Here is a 22,124-nt window from a genome sequence, read left to right on the forward strand (position 1 = left end):
ACCATCCCCATACTAGATCTCAGGTGAACTCCTTTTGGTGGAGAGATATCATGAGTTTAACTAATAATTTCAGATTGCTAGCTACTTCAACACTGCATAAGGGTGACACAATTATTTTCTGGAAGGACCAATGGGATCTTGGAGTACTTAGTCTTATATTTCCGCAGTTGCTCTCTTATGCTAAGAGGAAAAACTGCTCGGTTAAGACTTTTATATCAAGTGAAGCAGGAAACAACTTCCACCTACCCCTCTCTGCCACAGCTTCTGCTCAACTTTCAAAAGTAATGAACTTATTGAATGATTTCAATATCCAAGGAGATATGAATGATGATTCGACTTTCATCTGGGGTTCCAATATTTTTTCTTCCAAGAGGGCGTATCTACAGATCATTGGCACACAGCCATGTTCACCGCTTTTCAAATGGATGTGGAAATCATCTTGCAAAGGCAAGCTGTGGCGGAACCACCTCGGATTAGCTTGATTAAGCAGGGTTAAGCCGCCTAACATGCGACACCACTGTCTAAACCGAGTTAACACGAAGTGCCGTCGGATTTCGTCCGAATTAACCACTTAAACAGGATCGAGTTCAGCAAACCCACGCGAAGGTGAGCGGTTACAGAGAATACAACAAGTCCACTGAGTTAACCGGTCTTACTCAATTAGTTCGACCATAAAAATTAACATCAGAGTTTTATAACAAAAGAGCAACAGAGAAAACACTAGCGGAAGACTTCGTCGGGGTCGGACGTCCGGGCGAGGCCAGCCAGAACATCACTGAATCCTCTCCTCGCCGTCCGAGGAAGGGTCCCACTCGACCGTCCAGCCTGGCGAAAGCTGGGGCGGCCAAGCACCAACAAGGGAGGGGTCGGGAACTGCAACTTCACCTGAAAGACAGGAGCCACAACAAGGCTGAGCTACTAAGCTCAACAAGACTTAACCGGGGAGGAGCCAACTACTCTTCCAACTAGATATGCAAGGCTTCTTGGCTGAGGGGTTTGTTTTGCCAAAGCGCTAAGTAACCTATTTTCAAGTTTTAGCTCCGGTTCTAGATTTACTTACCAGTCTAGGTTGTGCAACCTATTCTAAGCAAACATCGAGCCAAACAAGTGTGTTAAAAGAAACAACAACATTGCCATCATCAGATTCCTCATTTACTCAGGGTGACATAGCGATCAAGTAATCTCAAACTGTGAGAGGCAGACGAATCGATTCGAGTTCTTTAACCATGCATGGTGAACCTAGCCCCACGACATCCGCGCACCCGGAGGTCGCTTCCTGTGTCGGCCTTCCCCATCGATCCCCTAACCCGTGTCGGGCCCATTTCCTTTGGTGCAAGGTTCCACAGACCCGGCCTCTGCCGTCCTGTGACCACGTTTTGCCACCACGTGTGACAACCAGCAGGGGAAACTCCGTTCCAAGAACAATGGGGCGACCGCTCACGTCTAGGTTCAATCAGGTACTAGGCTTCCTCATCCCATACTAAGTATGAGGCTAGTACTTTCAAACACTTGATCACGAACACCACCACTGTCGGGCCTTAGCAAGTTTTCATAGACAGACGGGGCAACCATCCGACCACCAAAGAGTTACCAACCCTGCCCCGTCCATCGTCCTTATAGTTGTAACAGGAGAGTAAACATGCAACTCCTACAACTCGCGAGTGACAGGAGATCACTCGGCTTTTACCGTCTCCTATTTAAGCAATGCAGCTATTCGGTCCAACAGCTAGTGCTCATATCAAGGGTTACTAAGTCATGCATCTAGGGTTTCACACAACTCCTAAACGTAAATGCACAACATGCTATTCGGAAGGCATGTGCAAGTTTGGCAAAACACGTAGGATTTTCATGCAACCGGGGCTTGCCTGCAAACAAGGAAGGCTGGAACTGCTCGACTTCGGGGGCGGCTTCGACTTCTGCGGGCAGGATCTCGGCTACAGCTTCTTCTTCGGGCGTCGGGTGCAGCTCGTAGAAGCCGTCAGCGAGATGCAGCTCTACACGAATGCAATGCAAGGGTTAGCTTAAACGTTTTGATTTGACAGCAACACTGGCTCTCCTGAGCCTAGAAACTTGCGACAAAGAGCAGGAGGTGGAGACTGTTTGAGAGAGCTGATGATGATCAACAGGTAAGGATAGGAAGGAGACTAGTGGTCTGATCCTCGAACTAGAGGATGTGATAACTGGGATCCTCAGACGTAGGCGCTGAAGGGTTCCCACGTTTTACACTTACACCCTCAAGTTGAAGAAAAAGATCACAGCCAAGCCCTCGAGCGAGGCGGACAAGGGTCGGCGAATAAACAGGGTCGGACGAGACGGAACTGGGGTCGAGCGGATAGGAGGGGTCGGGCGAAGCGGACTTAGGGTCGGCACTCACCTTCTTCCTGAAAGGAAAGCTTGGGGTCGGGAAGAGGCAGACTTGGGCGCGGAACTAAAGCTTTGAACAGGGACTAAGGCCGGCGATGCTCCGGCGGCGGTGCTTCTTGCGGATCACAAGAGAGCTCTTACACAGCACAAGGGAGCAAGCTGCGGGGTGACTTGGATGAACTGAGAAGGAACTGGGAGAAGAACTTCTCAAGACTGGGCGGATGGCGCTAGGAGCTTGAGCAGGGAGCTAGAGGAAACTAAGGGCAACAAAGGCGGAGGGAACTCCGGCGACGGGGGCATTCCTTTTATAGCTGCTGGGGCAGAGGAACGAAAACGTCGCGGAGAGAGAGAAGGGAAGCGGCACGAAGGCCGGGGAGAAGCAATGGAGTGCTCTGCCGTGGCGGCGATTGAGCAAACCGGGCGGTGCTACAGAACTCCGGGGGTGACGCCAGCGATCATTGCGCTACTCCGTCAGGGCGGTGTAGGCGCGGGTAGACCGGTGGTTGAGATTTGGCGGAAAGCGGGCGTCGCCGTGCGGAAGAGGTGATAGAAGCGACCGGTTAAACGGCGCTAGGATCGAGGGCGCACAGGTGGGAGAACAAGCGGATGCGGCGCGGGGGAGAGCGCGGAACAACAGATTGTCGGGCGGCGTCTGACAGAGCGGGGAAAAGAACTGTCGCGGCCGCGGTCGGGGTTGGCGGTGGGGGAATCGTCGTGTAGCGACGACCGGGTGGCGCAACTGTTGCTGGAAAGGACGGAAAAGACGGGCGACATCGGTCTCCGGGGCTGAGATCTGGTATCGTGATGATGGGCGCGGGGAGCGAGGATCTGCAGAAAGGGGTGCAGAGGGCTTCCGCTGCTATTGGGGAAAAGGGCGCGGGAACCCACTCGGTCGCTTGCCAGAGACAAAACTGAGCAGTGGTGTCGGAGAAGGCGAGCCACGCGGCAGGAAAACTCTGAGGCGGCCATGCAACTCGAGTGCGGCTGCTGCGGGGGATCTGGAGAAAGGTCTCGCGGGTCCACCGGGGAAAAGATCGGACGGGTGAGGAAGATTAGCAGGATCCGACGGAGGGCTGAACTCGCCAGGGTCGGAAAAAGGAACGAAGCGGTAGGGGTCGGATCTCAGGGGTCGGAACTGGCGGAAGACTGAGCACTTAAGTGCGGTCAACAGAGCAACTGACTGAGGTTAAGGGCTGAGATCAAACCTAACTGGGAAAGGTTAGGGGTCGGTCGTTAGACAAGCATAAATTCTTTTTCTGGCTACTGTTGAGGGGCAAGTTGAATACTAGAAATATGCTCAGAAGAAAGAACATGCATCTTGATGATTATAATTGTGTTCTTTGCACCTCCACCATGGAAGAGGATACTATGCACCTTTTCTTCTATTATTCGTTCGGTCAAAGCTGCTAGGCATGGTTGGGAATAATTTGGGACTTGGATCTGTCATCTTTGGACATGATCATTACAGCCAGGAATATTTTTGGAAATCCTATCTTCAGGGAAATGATTATGGTTGGTTAATGGTGCATTTGGTGCCACCGAAATTCAATAATTTTTGATAATAGGGTCCTATCAATATCTGTTTGGAAAGTGTTCTTTATTAAGGAGATGTCTTTGCTTTTGCTTAAAGCAAAGCCATAGGTTAATATGTTGTTGTCTAACTAGCTGAGTAATCTCTAAATTGTATTTTTTTCCCTTTTTGCTTTGAGTATGAGGCTCGTGTAATCCATTTGTACATATCCTTTTTATATAAAAAAAATAGGTAGAGGCCTCCCTACGGATTAGAGTAAAAAAAAATAACAAAGAACTGCCTAGAGCAACTCCAAGAGTTCCCCAAAAAATTCTTTCCCAAAATGAGGTATTAGGGGCTATGCTAAAAACAGTTTCCCCCAAAAACATATCAGTCCACAGCAGATCGCTAAAAACTACTCCCCAATAATTTAAAACAGGCCACGTCATCGAATTGGACCCATTAAGATCAGTTGATTTTTTTCTCCAGTACCGTGTCCAGCGCCCCATCAAAATACTCCTCTGGTACCCTATCACTCCGGTGCCCGTGCGCACGGAGGTCTCACGCCGCCGCCCCTGCGAACTGACGACGGACGACTGACGCCGGCCGCCACCCCCCTGCGAACGGACGACGGACGACTGACGCGTGCCCCTGCGCGCGTTCCGCAGGCAGGCGTGCGTCCTGGATCCTCTGAGTGAACCATGGATAAGAGTAATGATTACCGTCATTTTCACTGCACCTGAAGGTCTCGCTGCTAGAAAGGCCATTCATTTGGGACAGGATGGCGCCAGGCAATGTACATTCCCAAATCTAGCAGGAACTTATGGGTTTTCAAAACACAGTTATATTTACATTTAACTTCAGCTACCAAAAGACATGATATGGAGCATACACAGCACATGGCTTCAACTACCAGGTCTATGATGTGCCTTGCAGTTCATACTTCTCTTCTCTAGTAAGACTTCTGCACAATATATGACATACTAGGGGTAACCATCCCAAGCATGGATCTGATGCAAGAAAACAATTTCAGAGGCTGCTCAATTTCATCCTTGCAAACAATCCAGAGAGGGCCAAGAAACATAGCACAATTCGGGATAATATCGCAGCAACCACCGGATGGTATTGAATCCAACGTCTAAAACACCTAACCACCAGATAATCGTTAGGCTTTAGCAGATAAGTAGACTTGAAGCAAACCATCTTGTTCTTGCGCCGAATCAGAAGCAGGGCTCCCTCTTCGGCAGCTTCAGCACTGCGGCAAAGGACGAGCCACCTGAGCAGTGCTCCCTGTCACTGTCCCTTGGTCTGGAGGAACACCAGGCGCTACCGCAGGGGAACACCACGCGCCGCTGCAGGGGAACACCAGGCACCGCTGCAGGGGAACACCAGGCGCCGCTGCAGGAGAATACCTGACGCTACCGCGGGGGAAGACCTGCCGTTGGGTCGGGGAAGACCTGCCGCCGCCGCAACTCGGGGAAGACCGGGCGCCGTTGCCGCCGCCGCCGCTCGGGAAGGGCCTGCCTCGCTCGGGGAACGCCGCCACCGCCACCGCTCGGGAAGTCCAGTGCCGCCGCATGGGAAAAAATGGCGCGCGGGGAGAAAAAAAGGGCGCACGCGCGGAACGGATTGGGAAAGGAGTGCACCGCGCATATTTACGGGGAAAAAAGCAGCGAATGCAGGTACACGCAAATTTGCGGGAGGTTTAGGGGAACTGTTGGAGCAACTTTTTTTCCAATTTTCCCTATTTAAGATTTTAGGGGTAATTTAAGGGAGCTCTTGGAGTTACTCTAAATTTCAGGCCTAAAACCATCAGGGCCGGGTTCAGCCCAAAACCAGGCCCGGCTCAGCCCGGATCGCCCCGGCCCGGTGCTAGACGCCTAGACCTCAAAGCATGACTCACACACCAATCCATCGTCCTATTCTTCGCCAGCGCCGCCGAACCCGCCACCAGCCTCCTCCCACCACCGAAGCTGCTGCCTCCCCGAAGGAGCTCTCCCCTCGCAGCCATCGCCACCGCGGCCGCCCTCGTCCCTCCCTTCCTCCGCTGCTATCGGATTGGCAGTGGAGTGGAGATCGACTCGGTCTTGGAATTCCCTTCGTTGGTAAGGAACCCTAATTTTGTCGGATGGGATTTTCACCTTCGACATCGGGGGCGAGATCGATCGACCTCAGCTGACGCGAAGGGATTGGGAAGCCAAGGGTTGGGTGTAGTTGATTTTTCTAGGAAGATTGGGGGTTCAGCTCAAACTCCCATGCTCGACGCTGAGCACGACCCCGGCGGGAGATGACGAGGATCTTCGTGCAGCGCGGGGCCGCCGGCTCCTCGTCCAGCTCCAGCCGCTCGGGATCGCAGCCAGCGCAGCCGCAGCCGCCAGCAGCTGCCCGGGAGGAGGAGCTGCCGCTGCGGCCTCAGCCGCAACTGCCGGAGCTATTGGCCACTGATGATATAACCGAGCATCTAAATGAGGGCAGCGAGAACAGTAGCAGCAGCAATAAGCCTTCAAGGCTGGATGACCCCATTTCAGAGAGCTCGAGCTCGGCGGAGGAGAGGGCTGCAAGAGAGAAACCTCCTAAGGATGACTCTAATCTAATCAACCCCACTTTCTTGGTGGAGGAACTGAAAGGACTCCAGATTTCTGATCAGATTGAACATGGGAATTCTGTGCCGTCTAGCACTGGTTCGTCACAGATGGCGGGTGCAGCATCGCACCCACCACCACCACCAGCTCCACCTCCAAAACCATCTCCAGGGAATATTGGGTTGCGGAGAATGGGGTCTGGAAGTTCAAACAGTGTGCGGATTGGATCTTCAAGAAGGCCAGTAGCTTGGCCACCGGTGGCAGCCCGGACATCTGCTTCAGGTTCTCGGCCTTCTTCGCCTAGGTCACTGGTTGATGGTGAAGGTTATAATAGTGCAGATGAACAGGGTCCCTGTTATGGCTCGAGTTATGATGATTCGGTATGGTTTCCAGATGTCTTGTTCTGTTTTATATACGAGCTTTCATTTCTCCTATAAGGCAATAACATTTATAGCAGTCTTATATATTACATCAGCATTTATTGTGAAATGTGAAGATAGTCCTAGTGATGTTTAATATCCGTATATTTAAATAATACGCTCTTTGGTGGCTCATCTGTTACTTTTAGGTGTTTGATTATTAGATGAATCTGTATATCATGTGTTTTCCTCCAAGGTGTCAATAACAAAAGCATTCTTCTCAGTAGAGCTATTCATCCTGATAATATAAGTGGACACTAATCTTTTTAGTCAAGAAAAACCTTGTGGTTTTTTTACTTATGTAGTAACAGATTTTGTCATGTAGATGAGCAGATAATTTTTATATGGTTATGTTTTTTGACTACTTCTCATCTAATTCATTTGTGCCTCAGGAAAGGGACCTCATGTTTGAGCATGACCTAAGGCGAGTGAAAGGATTGGAAATCAGAAAGATGGCAGAAGATGGTAACTGTCTGTTCAGAGCAGTTGCTGATCAAGTTTATGGAGATGCAGAAGCTTATGATATGGCTAGGCAGATGTGTGTTGATTACATGGTAGGTTGCATCATTGCATCTGATCATGAATGGAAATTTTTGTAGTTTATGTCTTTGCAAGGGCAATCTTGTGTTGTCAATGAGCAGCATCGTTATAATCGATGAACTCAATCATTTAGTTCTGTATTGTCTTGCTATAACAAGTCTGGTTTCTACGTCACACCAATTTATGAACGCCAAGTCCTTGGATTGGTTAGTTTTGACGTAGTTTTTGACAGAACTGTTATGAGCTAAATAGTGCACTGACAAATTGAGGCAACCCAGTTCACAATTATACTGTTATGGAGATGGTTGCCACCTGTTCCATGATTCCAGCTGCTAGCAATTGATGTCTTCTGCATGGTTACTTACCAGTAAATAACCAGCTTTTAACTAGGTTGGATACTTGCCGAGGTATCTTCCAATAGCTTGACCCATAAGTGGTCAAAAACTTGTTTCGTGCCGTTACAGAATTGGTTGTAGCTGTATCCAACAAAAGTTTCAGCTACTTTCAATTGCCTTTTGGCATATTATGAATAGCATCGGTTACTGTATCTTGTGTAAAGGCAATGCAAAACGCTGCCAAATTCTATGTGTATGTTCTGTTTTGGTAGACAGAAAGTCCCTTGTCAAGGTACGACCTATCCATGAAGCAAAATTTCTTGCCAATGAGATTTAACAGGAATATTTTCTGAATCTAGTTTCTTGTGTTATTTGCCCACTTGCATTCTTTGATAATTTGGAATTTTGCGCAAGGATTAAGCTATTCTCTATCTTTCTATGAGACCAATCATTTTGTAAATATGGGTGTGCTAGAATAAAGGAAGAAGTGTATTTTTTTAATTAAAAAATATAGTATTTGGGAGCATAATGTGCAATTGAATTATGGGGTAAACTACTGATTGCTCTGTAGTTTTGGAACAGGGTAAAACATGCATTGCCACGATTTCTTGTTATCCGTTACTCTGATAGCCATGCAGTTGAAAAGTTCATTGTCGTTTTGTAATTCTTTTTCAGGAAAGGGAACGGGATCATTTCTCTGAGTTCATAACTGAAAGTTTTACATTATACTGTAAGAGGAAAAGGAGAGATAAGGTAAGCTATCATATATTGCAAACTATTAATTTCCCACCTTTTTGTTAGTCCTATTTTTCCAATGAGGTGTGCATGTGTCCAGTTCTGTAATATAACCTTGTAACCTTCAATTGTTTGGTCAGCTTCTGTCGTACATAACTTTTTTTTTTCTTTTGCTTTCTTGTGCCCCTGCCAAGCATTTCCACCTATTTGAACCTCCATTTGTGTCTACTATTTTTACATGCTTCCACGCAGCAAAACTTGAATTTTTTCCTAACTTTTGAAAGCATCTGCCTTTCTAATATAAACTATGGGCAAGAACACCAATCTCTATAAACTAGCAGAATAGGAACTTCTAAAAGTAGAAATTTGGCATTGTTGCCTCATTTAAAAGCTCTTTGCTGATTGGTTATTTGATTCATTAAGGTATATGGCAACAATGTTGAGATCCAGGCATTTGCAGAGATGTACAATCGTCCCATTCACATATATTCATACAGTACAGGTAAACTGTGCTTAGCATTTGATGTTTTTACCCTTGTTGCTTTTTTGTCCTTGTTATTTTTTTCCTATAATAGCTAATGTCAACTTAACATGGTTTGCTGTTACTGCAGAGCCCATTAACATTTTTCAAGGAAGTTATAACACAGATGTTCCTCCGATTAGGTTAAGTTATCATCATGGTAATCATTACAATTCAGTGGTTGATCCCCGTCGACAGACAGTTGGGGCAGGCCTTGGATTTAGCTCCCTTAGAGGGGTAAATCTTTTTTGCTTCTCTGAACCTTTTCTTGTCTTGCTTGTAGTAGACAGTTATTAGTACAATTGATGGTTATGTTCTCTTTCAAATTGATTTACTTCCCTTTTTGTGTAGACCAATAATGTTGACAGGGACCAGGTGAAGGCTGCAATAAAAGCTCAGCAAGATCAGCAAATCGAGAATGTAAGCACTGCAAGTTATTTATGTGTGCTGTTGCCATCCCAGTATCCTCATAAACCGAATAAGCCTATCTGAAGCTATCTGAGAATAAGATGGCATGTCCTTAACTCTTGTTTTGGCAATGTCAGGCACTTTTGGCTGAAGGGAGATTCTACTCTGATTTGGAGTTGACAGAAAGGGAAATAGAACGGATGGTGATGGAGGCCTCAAGGGCAGAGTATCTGGCAGAGGAGAAAAAGCTTAACATCAGGGAGTCATCAACATCAGGGGCAGAGCCATCATCTTCTGCCGCAAGTAAGCCTATCTGAAGAATACAAAGTGTTTGTTCCGGTCGATTTTATGAAACTGACAATTCTTTCCTGCTCTGCAGTTAGCGGGTCTTCTCGTTCCGCTGCGGCAGTAGACAGAGGGAGTGAGGAGTGCTTCGTGCTCCCAGACACCGTGCTGACTCGCAGCATGCAGCTGCTCCTGGCGATGGGGTTCAGCTACATCCAGGTCATGGAAGCCTACAGCATATTTGGCGAGGACGTGGACTCGATGATCTGCTACCTGGTGGAGACCGGAGGCCCTGGAGCCTCAGAAGGCGGTAGCAACCGCCGGAAAGGAAAGGCTGCTGAGTGATGTGCGGCACCTTGCCACCTTCCTTGCTCTGAATGTAATGGATCCGAATCGTTGGGCATAAGTCATACCAGATAATGACAGCCGTGGGAGTTGAGATGTCGATATACCTGCTACCTTATGGGTGATAAATAAATGGAACTCGCGTGTTGCGACTTCTCGATGTGATCTGGTGTTTGGAATGAATGGTTGGTGGTGCTTGTTCTGGTGCCCCCCTTTGTGATCCTTGTGGGAACTGAGGAGGCAATCTCCAGGGAGACTTGACTCTACTGTCCTGATGCACTTTGGGTGATATCCGAGAAATTGTGTTTAATTGTTTATGCTTTGCGTGCAAAACAGATAGTACTAATCTGAGAATCGCCCTATCAAAAAATGGGAATTTTGATCAACATTTGGGCGTCTTTGGATTTGGTGCCACTATTTTGGTAAGACATCTCTTACAATAGCTGGCTAAATCCATTCTCTGATGTCAGAGTTGGTCAATTTTTCTGCGACCATGCTCATTTCGACTTGCTAAACTCTTTGGTTTAATGCCAGAGTGTGTATTTTTTACGGAATGCATTTATTTTCTGGGACTGCCATTTTTACCTGCGAAGCCCAACAAAGCAAGCATATCTAGGCCCATCTGCAATTTCCCAGCGCACTTTCCTATTACCTTTTTGCAGAGAGGCAGCGTCAACGGGGCCGGACTGCCGGAGCCCAATGAATGCAGCACGTGGGTACGCACGCCACGTACGCCGGTCTCCGCGCACGTACGCCCTCCCTCGCCTCCGTCTCGCACGCCGCGACCGCGGACGACCCAGCAGAACCGAAACGACTTGGCCTCCCGCTTGTCTCGCACGGTCGCACCAATTTCCCTCGCTCCAAGCAAAGGCGCAGCCATGGCCATGGCGGCGCTGCGCGGGGCCTCGCGCTGCCTGGCATCCGGGGGGAGCCCGGCGGCCGTCCGCCCCATGCTCCTGGCGCACTCGCGCGGAATCACCTACAAGCTCTTCATTGGAGGTTGGTTGCCTAGCTCAATTGCCCGTCTCCATCCCTCCTCCTCACCCGCGCGTCCCTTTTGCATCTTGCTCAGTCGAGACCCGACGCTCTGTCCCCTCTCTTGCATTTTGCTGGCTGAGGGAAGCACGTCTTCTGCGTGGCTCATGCGTCGCCAGGGCGCGCATGCCTAGTGTTCGACGGAATGTCCATACAGTCAGGGCGCGTTGGTACAGTATTTTGATGCAGCCATATAGCTACACCGACTTTAGTACTTGCTCTGCTTGTCTGAGAGGCGCAGTTTAACTGAATGCGGTCTCTGAAACTAATATAGTTGCAAACACCGAAATCATTAGCATAGGAAACCAGTGTCAAATTATGAAATTTAATCGTACAATTCCATACCACACAGTACACAAAATCAGAATCATGCAGTTTGAATATTGAAATGCGTGGCATCACATCCATTGAGTTTCTGCTGCTAGGCTGCAGATTAGTGCATCTGAATTCTAAGTAGGTGTCAGTTGTTGCTTTGTTTTTTCACCATATATTTTTTTGAAACGAACTGGCAGGAGAGCTGCCAATTGTATTAAAAAGAAGGAGGAGACCCCAGATGGGAGAAAAAATACGTACAAGAGGAACTCATCCTCAATCTCCAGCACTCTATTGCTATCTGTACACATAACGGAAAAAAAGTAAAGGAACTAAGCTATGCTAAGCAGAATGGCAAGATGCTTTGCTCCAGCCATCATCCATTGCGAAGATTCCTCCTGAACTCTTGCTAGCACTCGCTGCTCGTCAACTCGTTATGATCGAAAATTCGGGCATTGCGCTCTTTCCAAATTACCCAGGTGGTTAGCATTATTAGTGAGCGTAGTCCTTTCCTCGAGGTGCATGCAGATGCTGCTAAAATTGTCCACCAGTAATACAGTGAGTCCGCCTGGGGCCACTCCCTTGGATGAATTGCTTGATTCCCTGTCCAGACCGAGATGTTCTCCCATATCCTTATGGTAAATCTACATTCGGTGAAAAGGTGAATTGCTGTTTCCATTGGCAGCGACAAAGCAGGCAGAGGTCTGATTTGGCCATTAATCTCTAGTCATGTGTTTTCAAGGAGACAAATGTTCCAGGCCTCCATGCCTCAATACTCTCTTTTCCCCCCTCAAACAAGCAGGAGAGCTGCGTATCAATATATTAAGAAGAAGATCATACCTTGATAGTTGATACTGTAAGAGTACACATTCAACACTTCGAAAGTTCTAGATGCAATAGGATTTGCCTTATCCAGTTCAACCAAATCGTAGTGGATTCCTACCGACAGTTCAGGTAATGGCTGTGGCTGTTAATAAGGAAAACAAAACTTATATCTTAGAAATTCCAGCGAGGGTTTGTATTTTGCTAATCTATGCTTGCTTTACTCTGAATTATGCCAAGTTATGAGGTGCACATATTCACATTGATGCCAGTTGCTATTCATGTTGTTCTTGCAAGAAACACATCGTTGCAGAATGTTGTTCAAAATGTGAGATCTACTGAGACCACCTGAGCTTCATCTAAGCTTAATTTCTAAGTGGGAATTATACATAATTGAGAATCTCAGGGACCACTGAGAAATTGTTGCTCTGTGCTCTTTATGAGAATTTTGTGCGTTGCTATTTATAACCTCGTCTGAGTCCTCTGTCCTTTTGCAGGCTTGTCACAGTTTGCAACAGAAGACACCCTAGCAGAAGCATTCTCTCGTTACGGCCAAGTAATAGAAGGTCTATTCTCATCACTTACCAGAACACACATCTGTTCATACTTGATAGTCATTCTGCCTGCTGTTGTTAGTTGTTGTTATCCAAGCTGGGGCTTCTTGTTTGAATGCAGCTACCATCGTCACGGATAAGATGACCGACAAACCAAAAGGGTTCGGCTTTGTGAAATTTGCTTCCCAGGAAGAAGCTAATACCGCAAGGGAAGAGATGAACGGCAAGGCAGGATTTTGATGGATTAGTTTACGCTCTTTGCAACATGAATTGCAGATATGTTTGTGTCCTTTTGGAGAGAATCTAATATATGCAAGCCTGTGACAGGTATTGAACGGCCGTGTGATCTACGTCGACATTGCAAAGCCCAAACTGGAACGTGATGCAGATGCCCGCCCAATAGCGAGAGGCCCTCCTAAGCCATTTGGCAACGACTGATAAAGGATGGCCTGGTGTGTAGACTCCATAATTCTCTTCTGCCCTCTCTGCTATACTAGTTCACCAGTTCGCCACTCAGATTCGGGAGCTCTTAGATAAAGGTGATGTGTGATAATGTGGCGAATTTTGAGGCTTTGCAAGAACATAAACACAGTCCGTTTAAATATCATGTGTACTTGTGTTTCGGATGCTGTGTTTTCTTGTCATAAACACGTGTTGCTAACTTGCTATAACGCTAGGCACACGAAACATCTGGATGATGTTACGGGTTGCAGATGGTAGTAGCACGTGCTCTTGAATCTGTTCAAGAACATGATGTTTAGAGCATCTCCAATCTTCCAACAAATGTTTTCCAATAATTAGTTAATGGGAATATCCTAATATCCATTTCATTGTTAGGGAGAATTACTCTTGCAGTCTCCCAATAATCTCATCACACTCCAACTAGGGAGTATTTGGGGTGAATTATTGGAATCAATGTTCACCTGTACTTCTCTGACCTTCATCTGATTCCTGAAAATTCTTCCATTTCGGCGGACCTTGATCCCTGAAGTTGGGAACACTACTTGATTGTACGAAAACATTGAAAATTAATGCACTCAACGGCAGATCTTTTTTCTTGTATAATTGTATTTTTGTCGCTTTCTTTGTTTAAGGAAAACGATGCACACCAGTGCAGGACATGATGATGTACAGTTGCTAACTGTTACAAGGAAGAAAAAAAGCGTTACAGAAAGATGCTGTACGCTAATGACATGTCCAGTGCACCTGACGGTTGATCGTAGTAGTACAACATTTTATTGCTCAAACTCGTTCGCCGGCGTAAAAAAGGGAACCGGACTTGCACTTGTCCGTCCGTCCGTCCGCCCGGCAGGCGTCGATCACCGGAGCGCGACGGCGGCGAGGCAGGTGAGCACGACGGCGGCGCTGGCGGCGGAGCAGCACAGGTCCACGAGCGCCTCGCGGCGCGCCTTGCTCTCCTTCCTCCCCTTCTTCCGCCTCACGAACTCGTGGTACCGCCTCTTGGCCTCCTCCGGCTCCCCATCCCCTCCCCTCCTGGGCGCCTCCATCGCGGCGGCGAGCAGCCGCAGCGCGCCCTCGCCGCCGACCGCGGCGCCGTCGGCGTCCTCGGCGGCGAGGCTGACCTCGGCGACGCGGCCCTCCTCGGCGCAGGCGACGGTGGCCTCGAACTTGCACCCGCCCAGCACGACCGCGAAGCGCACCAGCGTGTCGCCCGTGTACCAGTGCCGGCCCACCGACACCGGGCGCCGGCTGGAGACGTTCACCGCCCGGCCCCGGGACGGGTCCACCACCACCCAGCTCAGCTCCAGCTCCTCCGGCGACGGCGACGCGGCGGAAGCGGCATCCGTCGCCGCCGGCCTCTTCCGCTCGACGGCCTCCACCCGGAACGGCGAGCCGAGGAACCACGGCGACGACGCGGGCGTCTCCACCACCCGGGAGAGAAGGGGCGCGCCCCTGTGGTACACGTCCACCGCGGAGACCAGCTCCCCGGGGAGCCCGAGCCCGTCGCTGACGCCGGGCGCGGCGTCCGGGGACGGGAACGGGAAGGCGTCCGCGAAGAGCCGCCGCGGCGGGAGCGCGGCGAGGAGGAGGCGGCGGCCGTGGCTGCTGCCCGGCAGCGCCAGCGACGGCCACTCGGCGAGGCAGAGCGCGCGCCACGTCTCCGTGTCCGCGGCGAGCGCCCGGAGCCCCGCCGTGGCGCAGCTGGCGGCGGCCAGCGAGCGCCCGTCCAGGCGGCGCAGCGCGCAGCCGAGCACGTCGGCGTGCAGGTCCTCTATCGTGGTAGTCACCATCCTGATTCCTGTGCTTCCTGTGGCTCTTCTACTTGGAGTAAACTCCGTTGGCTTGTGATGATCTGATCAGATGAGACGACGCTTTAGCCGCACGCGGGTTTATATATAACAGCACGCGCGAGGCACTGTAGCGGTAGACTCCGGTCAAAGGCTGATCTGCCCGTCGCCTCATTTACGGCTCCTGATGCCTCTGTTCCCGCGGGGCGTCTCCCCGCGAAAACGACGGGGTCCAGCATCGGCAGCGTCCGTCATACTGTATTTTACTCTGCTCCTCTCCCTGCGCGCAATTGATCCCGTGCCAGAGTGCTGCCGACCTGCCGTGGCGTCGACGGGAACCGGCCGCGGTGGGGGCGTCGCTGCTGCCGGGTGAGCGACGGTGCTGTCCGTCCCGCAGGACGGCGTGGCACGGCCGCGCGTTCCGCCCGCCGTCCCTCGCCCGGGGGTAGGGTACCGTTGCGGGCCGTGAGGGCGCGCCGCGTTGCCCGGTTGCCCCCGCTGTTTTCTCCGCGGCGCGCCGGTGCCGGAGCGTTCGGGTGGAGGACGCTAGCTGGTGTGGGGGTGGTATCGGTGTACGCCCCTGCTGGATTCGCCCCGCGTCTCCGGCGAAGGGAAAACGGGGTCGTTTTCGCGTCGCGTGTCGGGCAAATTCGTGGCACGCCCACCGCGCGCGTATGTCACGACGCTATCGGGCTAGGTGGTGCCTAGGTCGCAGGAGCCGTGAACCATATAATTGCGCTAGTAGGCCATCGTTTTCGCGACCGGCGACGGCGACACGGTCCCCTGCACCGATGACGAAGGGGGGAGGAGGAGTAGAGGCAACGCCGTGCAGCGTCTACTGCACCGGCCGGCCGTTTAGCATGCGTGCGTACAGCAGGCTAAACACTAGCATTGCGCGCTGGACGCGTGCCTTCAAGCTCCAGTGTGAGGTCCTGTTCGGCGAATATCTTCCTCTGTCGAAAAGTCTGAATTGATGTCGCTACAGTCTACGCGTGCTTCGTGTCAACGTGCATGTCCTCCCGGCCACGTGACAGAGAAGCTTGCTTGGGATGCTGGAGGGGCCCGGGCGTACTGTGTACGGTTCACGTACGATCCGGATCCAATCTCGATGGAGTTTATGCATATCCTACTAGATTGAATCCTGTTGGCTTCCGCGCGCGAGATCTGGATGAACCGTGATCTGCCGTTCCAAGTAGCCGTCAGGTTAGTGAGATGGAGGACTCACCCTCAATGAGTGTCCCCCGAAGCCAAACCAAATGCTTTTTGAAACGCAAAGCAAAAGCAAAATCGGGAGACGCATTTTAACTGACCTTTTTACCCTCTCATGAGTAATCTTTACCCTCCTAGGATAAATGGGCTAGGTGGTGTGCAGAGCATGGCAGCAACAGTCTCTGTCAGGATTGCCCGGAGGAACTGAAGATTAGTCAAACTTCCTATTGGTTTCAGATCTGTCGCCCAACAAAAGAAAGAACTAAAATAAAGCATCAGATTAGCTCAGGAGTTGCATAGAAAACACATTAGTTAGTGTTTATGGTGTCCGGTGCCCTGGCCGGCCATCATGGGTTCCCTAATCTTGCATCAGGCGGCCCTCTGGGGCCCAAATGCTTCTAGAATCAATTATTTTCAAGAATATATGCATGGTCCCATCTCCCATGCTACACGCAGGACTGCAGGAGGCTAGTACGAAGTACGTACGTGGCGTTGTTCCATTCTTACACATTTTTGCTTGTGCTAGTGCTCCCAGAAATGAATGGATTTTTTGCAATATGAGATTGAATGCCATAACTCTGATTTGTATTTTACTTTTTATTGGTGCAGTTGGGAAATCTGCACAGATAGGATTGCATACTTGGTTACCCGATGCAATGGAGGGTCCCTCTCGAATTTGTTCTACGGTAGAAGCTTTTTGCTGCAGTATGCACGAACAGCATGCATCCGTTCTACCAACGTACACATTGCTTCCAGCCTTCCAGTATAAAAAGAAGCATTAGAGATGAAGAAATATTGGGTGAATTGTAATGCTTTTGAGGCGACGAACCAGTGGAGGAGCATCTGACTGAGAGCTAGTTCATTCTTTGCTTCCTGTTTCAATCAGGTTGGCGCAAATTGGCTTTGTCCGTACTTTTTCAGCTGGGATGTCGTCGCTTCTGCTGGAACCTCGCGCTGCAGTTTTCCAGCGGTGCCGCCAAGCGCCAGGAAAGGAACGTCTCGTTCGATCGACATCGCTGGTAAAATCTCAGCACCTTGCTTCTCTTCCGCGTTCCGTCGTCAGGATTGCCTGAGATCTCTGCAATCGGACAGCCGAATGCCGCTTATTACGACTCGCGCATCTAGCTTATTACGACTCGCGCATTATGTTTTCCTCCGGTGACTTATTTTTAGCACGTGTCACGTCGAATGTTTAGATACTAATTAGGAGTATTAAACGTAGACTATTTACAAAACTCATTACATAAGTGGAGGCTAAACGGCGAGACGAATCTATTAAGCCTAATTAATCCATCATTAGCAAATATTTACTGTAGCAACACATTGTCAAATCATGAACTAATTAGGCTTAATAGATTCGTCTCGCCGTTTAGCCTCGACTTATGTAATGGGTTTTGTAAATAGTCTACGTTTAATACTCCTAATTAGTACCTAAACATTCGATGTGACGGGTGCTAAAAATAAGTCAGTGGAAGAAAACGGGTCAGGGACCTACGGCACTGTACGTGGAAATCTCTCGCAAGTGACAGTAGCTACAGAGAAAGAGCAGTTGGATTGTAGGACTCGTCACTCCATAAGCGGCCTGCACTTGTGCGGCTGTGCTGTGCAGTGCCTGTGCATCTCCTTCCCTCGGCACTCTTCTTCACTGTCCACTGTCCTTAGCCGCCTCCAGCTCTTGTTCTACGCTTCGTTCAGTGAATCAGCGCCAGTGGCGGAGGAGTTGGAGTGAGCTTTGGCAGACAGGCCGCGGGCGCCGCCTCCACGACCGTACCCCCCTCGCGATCGCAATTCCTGACCGAAGCCCCCTTCTTCTTTTGGCTTCTCTTTCTCCGTCGCTGTCTTCCGGTTCCTTTCTTCCGCCCGCGCGCTCAAGAACTGTTCCCCTTTTCGCACCAGCAACGGATCAAAAGTTTCCATGCGCCCATTAATCGGTGGGCGAGTTCCCTGGATTCTCCAGATCACTGCCGTGCGGGCGGGTGGGGTGTTGTCGTTGCGCGGCGGCGGATCTGGATGCATGTGGTTGGAAATCTGCTCGAAAACCGGACCGCATCTCCATCTCAGTTAACGCAGCTGGAGTCCGACATTGTTAACTATGCTCTTGTTGCCTTTTGGACTGGACAAGGACGGAGTTTGACGACGGGCCACCTCCCTGTTTGTCGTTGTAAGGCGAAGGCGAGCGTTTGGTGACACAGAAGCTCGAGCTTGGATCCTTCCATGTCCGGCAAACTCCAATCATTCGTCCTTCTTTCGCGAAGGACCTGCCACTGAATTTGGAAGGAAAAACCTGCATTGGATTGCGAGCGTGAGTGCACGACAGCTAGCTGTTGTTAATCCATCGAGAACCTGAGAGAAGAATCCAAGCGCAAACAGCTTCGAACGAGCTCCGGTCGCTGTCTGGTTCGTTCGCGTCGCGGTTCTCTCTCTCTATCCCACCGGCTGTTTCCCGTGAGCAGCAGGACGCTGTGCGCGGGCATGGACGCACCCGGAATTGTCGACCGGAACCTGTGCTGCATTGTTTGTTTGCCATCAGTTTGTGGTGCTGTGCGATGAGGAAATTGTGGTTTGGGTGCCGGCAGGGCAGGCTTCCGAGAGTTCCAGCTGCATCAACAGTGAACTCTTCCACCTCTGTGAACCGATTGCATGTACTAACGCTGGAGCAGCCAACTCATTTCGCACCATGCCTGTTTACCGCTAGTAACTCGTTGATCTCTGCCGAATAAAACAAGGTAAGTTGAGCATTCGAAACAGGATCGGAGGATTTCCATCATTTTGTCTGCTGTGCACGTGGGGAAATCTTCTTCTTTATACCAAACACAGAATCTGCGGATCAATCCAAGGAGCAGCGTTAATCGCGTCGTGAATTTGGTGAGCAAAGATGGTAATCATACCACAAAGCAAAGGGTTGCCCAATTGCGCCTCCTGTTGCGGAAATGCGGAGGCTGATCTGCCTCCTGGAACCTTTGGCCCGAGCGGCCGAGCCAGCTCTGCCTCCTTCCGCGGTTCCGCCGCCTGCTCCCCGCCGGCGCAAGGCAACCCACGGCGTCACCGACAGAGGCAATCGAATAGCAACGTCACGTACCAGTGTTCCACCATCATGTTGTCCAGGCTCATTCATCCGCCATTTTCATCTCGATAGAGCAGAGCAGATTCCTCCCGAGGAGTACGCCGTCGCAATCGCGACGAGACAACGGACCATTCCTTTGTGGAATTTTGTCTCTGGACGCCAAGCCGGGCCGGTCGGGCCGCGCACCCGCGGGGGCTCCTAGATGGAGAACGGAAGCCAGATAAACTCTAGCTTCCGGCCCATCCGTCCATCTTCTTCTTCTCCACCAGCACCGCCGCCGTCGACTCCTGCTTCCCCGGCGTCCCACCCCCGCCCCCTCCTCCACCGGCCCGGCCGGCGCCGCCGTGCTTCCTCCCACCAACCACCGCCGCCTCTCCACTCCACTTCACCCTACCTAATCGTGCGCCTCCTCGCCCCCGCCACCGACCACCGCCCACCGGGGGTCCAACCCGGCCCTGTCGAGCGCCGACTCGCCTCCGCCGCCGAACGAACCACCACCATCGCAGGGCCGCCACCGCCGCCGACCTCCTCCTCTAGGGCCGTCGGTCATTGGAAGTCCCGGAACCCAGAAACCCTAAACCTAACCCCGCCAACCTCGACCACCACCCCGCTCGGTGGCGACCTCGCCGCCGGCCGCTTCCCCTACCCACCGCCCGCTCCTCCGAGCTCACTCCTCGGCGGCACAGGCGGTAGCGCCGTAGCGGCGGCGCGGCAGAGAAGAGGAAGTGGAGGAAGAGGAGAAGGGATCGAACGGTGTTCAGCGCTCGCACAAATCTTAAAGCGTGGAAGCCAAGTTACTAACGGGCTTCCGAAAGCCATATAGGAATACCACCGCGCCAGCGTGTCCGTCCGAGAAATTGCAGTCTAACAGCCCAGCCCAACAAAGTGCGGCCCGTCACTTGCTAAGACCGTCTGGGGTCATTCCGGCCTACTACAAAGCCATGTGCTCCCGGCTACGTACAGAAGAAAGAAGTGTGTTCCTCAAAAAAGAAGAAGAAGAAGAAGAAAGAAGCGTGCTCCGTGACAGAAAGGCCCCGGATCGGCTCCACGCGCGCATAATAATATCTTATCCAGACATATCCAAGTGGAGCGCTCCCATAGGCCGCTCCTCCTGCGACGAATCTATTCCATCCGCTGCAAGTGATCCACATCACCCGCGCCCCCACAACAATCCGCGCCGCCTCATCCCGTCCTCTCCTGCCCGCGCCAGCGCGCGTCCCTGTCCGCGCCGTGCCTCCGCACCACAAAAACGAGGGGGCTACCCCTTGCAGCGCAGCCACGAACGGACCCCCGGGCCATAGCAGCTGCAGCGGAACCGATCGACAGAAGATATGGCCGCCTCCTCCTCCGCCGTCTCTGGCCTCGCCGGCGCCGCCCTCGCCAGCCGGCCGGCTTTCTCCACCAGTATGTGCACAATGCCCCTTCTTGCATGCGCAGTTGTATCATGTATGGAGGTGGAGAACTGATGACGTTGACGATCCTTGCGTTGCAGGCTTCGTGCGGGGCGGCCGGGTGTCGGCCAGGAACCCGCTGATGACGAGGAACCTGGAGAGGAACGGCAGGATCACCTGCATGACGTGAGTACACCTCTGGCTAGCTTTGCCCAAGAGCGGCAGCGCGCGTTGTTCATGTTGTCTCTGTGAAATCGTTGCTGATCGATCTCGGCGGTTTTTTCCTTTCCCGTGTACGTGCTCGCCAGGTTTCCCCGGGACTGGCTGCGGAGGGACCTGAGCGTGATCGGCTTCGGCCTCATCGGGTGGATCGGCCCGTCCAGCGTCCCCGTCATCAACGGCAACAGCCTCACGGGCCTCTTCTTCTCCAGCATCGGCGAGGAGCTCGCCCACTTCCCCACGCCCCCGCCAGTCACCTCCCAGTTCTGGTCAGGCTCAAGACCTCGCGCTCACGCTCTGCCTGGCCACTGTTTCTGACTTTCTGTACGGCAGCAGCAGCATTTGATGGGGCTTGTAACTGACAGACTCACACACGAAATTGTTGCAGGCTGTGGATGGTGACATGGCACCTGGGCCTGTTCATCGTGCTCACCTTCGGCCAGATCGGCTTCAAGGGCAGGACCGAGGACTACTTCGAGAAGTGAAGCGGCTGAGCTCCATCTGCTGAAGCGGCGTGCGTGCCGCATCGAACCTTGCTTTGTATAGGGCTCTGATCTGGCTGAATTCATGTGTGGTGCTGCTTTTGTGATGAGCTCAATGTAAATGAGAAAATCTACCGTCCCCCTGCTGCACGCTTGGGTTTAATTTGATGAATAATCTAGCTAGTGTCTCGTGACTGGAGATCTTTGCAAAGTTTAATTTGCGCAACAAAAATGAGGGAGAAGTGTTCAAGAATTGAATTAGAAAGTGTGCAAACCTGATAGGTGGCGACCATAATTTACGAGTTACGACAACATGTCACCAGAGAGGCTGTGGCGCCTGTCATGGCATCAAGTGGGTATTTCTGTGGATTTTTGCGGAACTTGTCCTCGATCGGACCTCCCTAAGGTTAATCCTTCCAAACGTGTTTTGGACAGTGGAAATTTAACCTCATTTTGGGGCTCCTGATCAGAAACAACAATGCAGAGATGAGTACTATGCATTGGAGGGGTTGTATCAACATAATAATTTAAAGATATTTTGTATGACGTGACAAATTCGATAAACCATCACAATACTATGCATTGGAGGTAGCCTAAGATCCAAGATGTAGATGAATCCAAAAGTTCTACATCACTGGATTGTCCGTTTAACAAGCATAGGGAAGCGATGGGTGTGTAACGATCGCAGAATATATTTTTCCCCTCCTAGCTAGCATTGGATAGCCTTTATGTTTAGAAAGAAGT

General features: G+C 51.1%; 4 protein-coding genes across 4 annotated transcripts; 3 read left to right on the forward strand and 1 right to left on the reverse strand.

Moving 5' to 3' along the window:
- The first annotated feature begins 5,787 nt into the window (after positions 1–5,787).
- On the forward strand, positions 5,788–10,252 carry LOC101770892 (OTU domain-containing protein 5-B). The gene is made up of 8 exons (XM_004975524.3): positions 5,788–6,836; positions 7,268–7,429; positions 8,426–8,503; positions 8,909–8,987; positions 9,097–9,242; positions 9,357–9,425; positions 9,551–9,716; positions 9,793–10,252. Exons 1-8 carry the CDS (start codon positions 6,162–6,164, stop codon positions 10,041–10,043), a joined length of 1,626 nt encoding a protein of 541 aa, XP_004975581.1. The 5' UTR covers positions 5,788–6,161; the 3' UTR covers positions 10,044–10,252.
- A 526-nt stretch (positions 10,253–10,778) lies between these two features.
- Positions 10,779–13,589, forward strand: LOC101771286 (small RNA-binding protein 11, chloroplastic). The gene is made up of 4 exons (XM_004975525.3): positions 10,779–11,042; positions 12,710–12,778; positions 12,888–12,994; positions 13,094–13,589. Exons 1-4 carry the CDS (start codon positions 10,922–10,924, stop codon positions 13,202–13,204), a joined length of 408 nt encoding a protein of 135 aa, XP_004975582.1. The 5' UTR covers positions 10,779–10,921; the 3' UTR covers positions 13,205–13,589.
- Positions 13,590–13,787: 198 nt separating this feature from the next.
- Positions 13,788–15,092, reverse strand: LOC101755087 (probable F-box protein At2g36090). The gene has a single exon (XM_004977921.4). It carries the CDS (start codon positions 15,016–15,018, stop codon positions 14,086–14,088), a length of 933 nt encoding a protein of 310 aa, XP_004977978.1. The 5' UTR covers positions 15,019–15,092; the 3' UTR covers positions 13,788–14,085.
- Positions 15,093–20,483: 5,391 nt separating this feature from the next.
- LOC101771677 (photosystem I subunit O) lies at positions 20,484–21,630 on the forward strand. Its single transcript, XM_004975526.4, has 4 exons — positions 20,484–20,692; positions 20,781–20,865; positions 20,988–21,167; positions 21,287–21,630. Exons 1-4 carry the CDS (start codon positions 20,620–20,622, stop codon positions 21,381–21,383), a joined length of 435 nt encoding a protein of 144 aa, XP_004975583.1. The 5' UTR covers positions 20,484–20,619; the 3' UTR covers positions 21,384–21,630.
- Positions 21,631–22,124: the final 494 nt, after the last annotated feature.

The sequence above is a fragment of the Setaria italica genome, chromosome VII, assembly GCF_000263155.2.
Source record: "Setaria italica strain Yugu1 chromosome VII, Setaria_italica_v2.0, whole genome shotgun sequence".
In the NCBI taxonomy this organism is placed as follows: Eukaryota; Viridiplantae; Streptophyta; class Magnoliopsida; order Poales; family Poaceae; genus Setaria; species Setaria italica.